Source organism: Manis pentadactyla, chromosome 9 (assembly GCF_030020395.1).
Source record: "Manis pentadactyla isolate mManPen7 chromosome 9, mManPen7.hap1, whole genome shotgun sequence".
In the NCBI taxonomy this organism is placed as follows: Eukaryota; Metazoa; Chordata; class Mammalia; order Pholidota; family Manidae; genus Manis; species Manis pentadactyla.
The window spans coordinates 17,738,417-17,742,160 of NC_080027.1; the positions used below are offsets into that span (position 1 = coordinate 17,738,417).

At 40.8% G+C, this 3,744-nt stretch overlaps 1 protein-coding gene across 1 annotated transcript; it reads left to right on the forward strand.

Moving 5' to 3' along the window:
* Positions 1 to 1,492: 1,492 nt before the first annotated feature.
* LOC118909725 (olfactory receptor 5AN1-like) lies at positions 1,493 to 2,341 on the forward strand. Its single transcript, XM_057506560.1, has one exon. The coding sequence runs from the start codon at positions 1,493 to 1,495 to the stop codon at positions 2,339 to 2,341; it is 849 nt and encodes a 282-aa protein (XP_057362543.1).
* Positions 2,342 to 3,744: the final 1,403 nt, after the last annotated feature.

Here is a 3,744-nt window from a genome sequence, read left to right on the forward strand (position 1 = left end):
TCAACACATGGACCAGCGATGGCTGGCCCTTCTGGCACCTTGCTGAGAAGGCCTGGAAGCTGGCCTCCTGTGTGTTCCTGGAGTAACAGCAGAGTGGCCCCCAAAGATCACATAGTGTACCCTAAACATCTGGGAGGTAAGAGCATCTTACAGGGAAGTTTTGTTTTATCTTATGCCCAGTCCATGCACCTCCCAGAGCCCTGTATAGTGACCCATTTGTAACTCTCACAGGGACGGGGATGAAAGTCTGGTGTACTAGACCAGGACCAGATCCCTTTCCTGTCACTGTCCTATCATGGGACCACTCTCTTGCATGGATCCTCCTGATGGACAAGATTTTCCCAGGCTGGTGTCATTTAAGCATGTATCCTATTGCCATTAAGGTTATTTTCTTCTATAGTCCCTGTGTCCTTGACCTACTCCCTGGCTGCAGCTGCCGTGTGATGATTATTCTGAAATCCCTACCTGTTCACCTGCTGGCTCTTCTGGAATGGGCAAACCAGGGACTTAATCTATATGAGACTTTGAACCTAGCTGAATCCTCTGGCTTGAGGATTATCTTGATTTTATTGCTGTTGTTATTGTATGTTATTAGTCTGGTTACAGTGCTCTAGTTTTCTTGCACACCAGTCATTAGAGAAGATGGGGAACAAGTTGCTTATGAGGTGAGATTTCCGGATTGGAGGGTGTGTGTAAAATTGCAATATTTCCAGAATATCTTGCCTGGCCTTAGTGCATTTCCATATCAATAGGTGTTTCTAAGGGGTGAAGAGAAGCGGTCCATAACCAGGTCACTGGGTGATTACCATGGGGGTGAAGAGTGAGCACGTAGGTGGACTGGAGATGTTTGGTGGGTCCTGGCACCTGGGTCATGAGAGACACGGTTGAGCACAGGTAATAAGCAAGAAACAGGTTGCTCACACTTTATTTCTCCCTTTGAGTGGTTTTGGCTTCAAAGGTTATTTGCCCCACTCTGGCAACATATTTCTGCCCCAGAGGTAGAGTAAATATATTTCTTATAGATAACGGAAGAAATTTAAAAACTTTATCAGGATAACCATGGAGAACAGAAGGGCTATTTCAAATTTAATGTCAATTGAGGCCACATATAGTTTTCTTAACATAAAGCTGGTTATGTAATACATAAATAGAGTTTTCTTTAAAAACTGTATTTTCATCAATGATCTCTATGTATAATAATCACAGAATTTATTTTGTCTTAAAATATCCTTCATCAAATTTTTAAATACCTCTTTCAATTCTCATGGGAACTCATTCTTTAGTTGAGAACTTGATGCACTGAACAGGTACTCCCTGATAATGTGAGATGAAAAGCTGCTGTTTTTCCACCAGAACAGTGAGCACTTCCCTTTTTTCTGGTGCTCAGTGGAGGAAAAAGGTGGCACATAGGAGAATTGTAATGCTAGCACATTTGACTTGAGTGAGCAATGAATTCTGTTGTCTCTTTTCTGATCTTAGGAGCAGCAAGGCTATGATTAGGACAGGAAATATTACAGAGATCACCTACTTCATTCTCTTGGGATTTTCAGATTTTCCCAGAATGAAAGCAGTGCTCTTTGTTGGGTTCCTGGTGATCTACGTTACAACTCTGACTTGGAACTTGAGCCTCATCATCTTAATAAGGATGGATTCCCACTTCCACATCCCCATGTACTTCTTCCTCAGTAACCTGTCCTTCCTAGACATCTGCTATGTGACCTCCACAGCCCCCAAGATGCTCTCCGACTTCTTCCAAGAACAACATACTATCACCGTAGTGGGTTGTGCTGTTCAGTACTTCTTCTATGCAACCATGGGACTGAGTGAGTCTTGTGTCATGACAGCCATGGCTTATGACCGCTATGCTGCCATTTGTAATCCACTTCTCTATTCATCAATCATGTCACCCACCCTGTGTGTTGGGATGGTGCTGGGATCCTACATGGCTGGAATCTCTGGTTCTGTATCCCAACAGTGTGCCATTCTTCAACTCCACTTCTGTGGACCTAATGTCATCCACCACTTCTTCTGTGACATGCTCCAGCTGTTAGTCCTGTCCTGCACTGACACTTTCTCTGCCAAACTCCTACTTGTTATAGTAACAATGATCTTTGCAATAATAAATGTCCTTGTTATCCTGATATCCTATGGCTATATTGTCATCTCCATCATGAAGATCACTACAACTAAAGGCAGGTCCAAGGCTTTCAACACCTGTGCTTCTCACCTGATAGCAGTTTCCTTCTTCTATATCTCAAGTAGCTTTGTCTATTTGAGTTCCAGCTCTGGCGGGTCTTCCAACTTTGACAGATTTGCATCAGTCTTCTCTTCTATACAGTGATGATTCCCATGTTGAATCCCTTGATTTACAGTCTGAGGAACAAGGAAATCAAAGATGTCTTGAAGAGGTTGCAGAAGAAGGGAGGGTATTACTGACTTCACTGTTTCTATGATTTTTTAACATATTGTCTCTTCAGAATCATCTTAACTCACAATACTGAGAAGATGAATAGACTGTTACAAATTCCACAGTGTCTTTGGACAAAATAGGTTTAATTTGATATAAGTCATACACCAAAATGGACCAATACATGGTACAAATCCACACACACAGTATATTTTTAAGTCTTGGAGCTTCATTACTTTCAGTCTACATGAGGAGTGGTCTCATCATATATTAATCTGTTGACATGTATTTGTGAAACATCAAGACTTAAAAACTTTTGGCCTCTTCTTGATTACGAGAGTGAACCCTGAGAGATACCTGGCACAGGCTCCAGAGGTGTAAAAACCCTGTCTGCTAAATATTCTAATGCAATTACATGATGGTGATTAATGTTCATTTCTGTGTCTGACCAGATTTGGAGTAAACAGAGGTAGGGTTTGGGCATTAGGACAAAAAGAAAGCCATGAAATTGGTCTGATTATGCCTCCTGGAAACAGCAGCCTGAGACAGCTAGTGTTTGTGTAAGGTGTCTTTCAGCAGTAACCATCTAATAAATTTTTGGTCTCATCCTCATGTCTACCAGGTCTAGTCTATGGAAGGAGGAAATTCCAGTCATATAGGATTCCAACACAATCATGTAGCTGAATAAACCCAAGGATGTGAAACCTGCAGTGCCACTTACTTTTGAGTGTAGTGATTCAGTTTCTCACATTTAGTATCGAGTCAGGGTTTTTGATTGAGATATATTCGAATTCCATGTCACAGCCAATAGTAATTTCTGAGAGTTTGCATTCAAACCTCTCTTTCTTTCCTGAATTAAATCTGAAAAATTCACCTTGATTTAACATAGCCAGTGGTTTGCATTATCAAATATTTTCTGATATTTCAGCATCTGTTCATGTTTGGTAAGAGGAGCCTTGTGTGAGGGTTCATTGTTACAATAGACCTACTGAATATTCAATATTGCCAAAATGAAGAATAAGTAGAGTAATCTGGTACACAGCCCCTCCTATTGTCCATGCTCTTTATTTTATGTTTTAATGATTCATGGTTAAAGAGTGATATAATAGATGGGGTAGAATGGTTCGAGTTACTGTAATTCTGATATGTTCCTGAAGGTCTTAAATACCAAGGAAGAAGAAAGATAGTAGGATAGGCAGGGTTCTCAACTCTGGCCGGGTTATATAAAGCTTCTGGTCTTTGTGGTCTGTTTAAACGAATAACATATGTAATAGCCCTGACTATTGATTTGCCTGATTGATATTAGACTTGAATAAGCTTATACGAAACAGATGTCA

What these genes read in the sequence shown, in the direction of transcription:
- LOC118909725 (XM_057506560.1), top strand. Translation starts at nt 1,493, where the DNA reads ATGATTAGGACAGGAAATATTACAGAGATCACCTACTTCATTCTCTTG.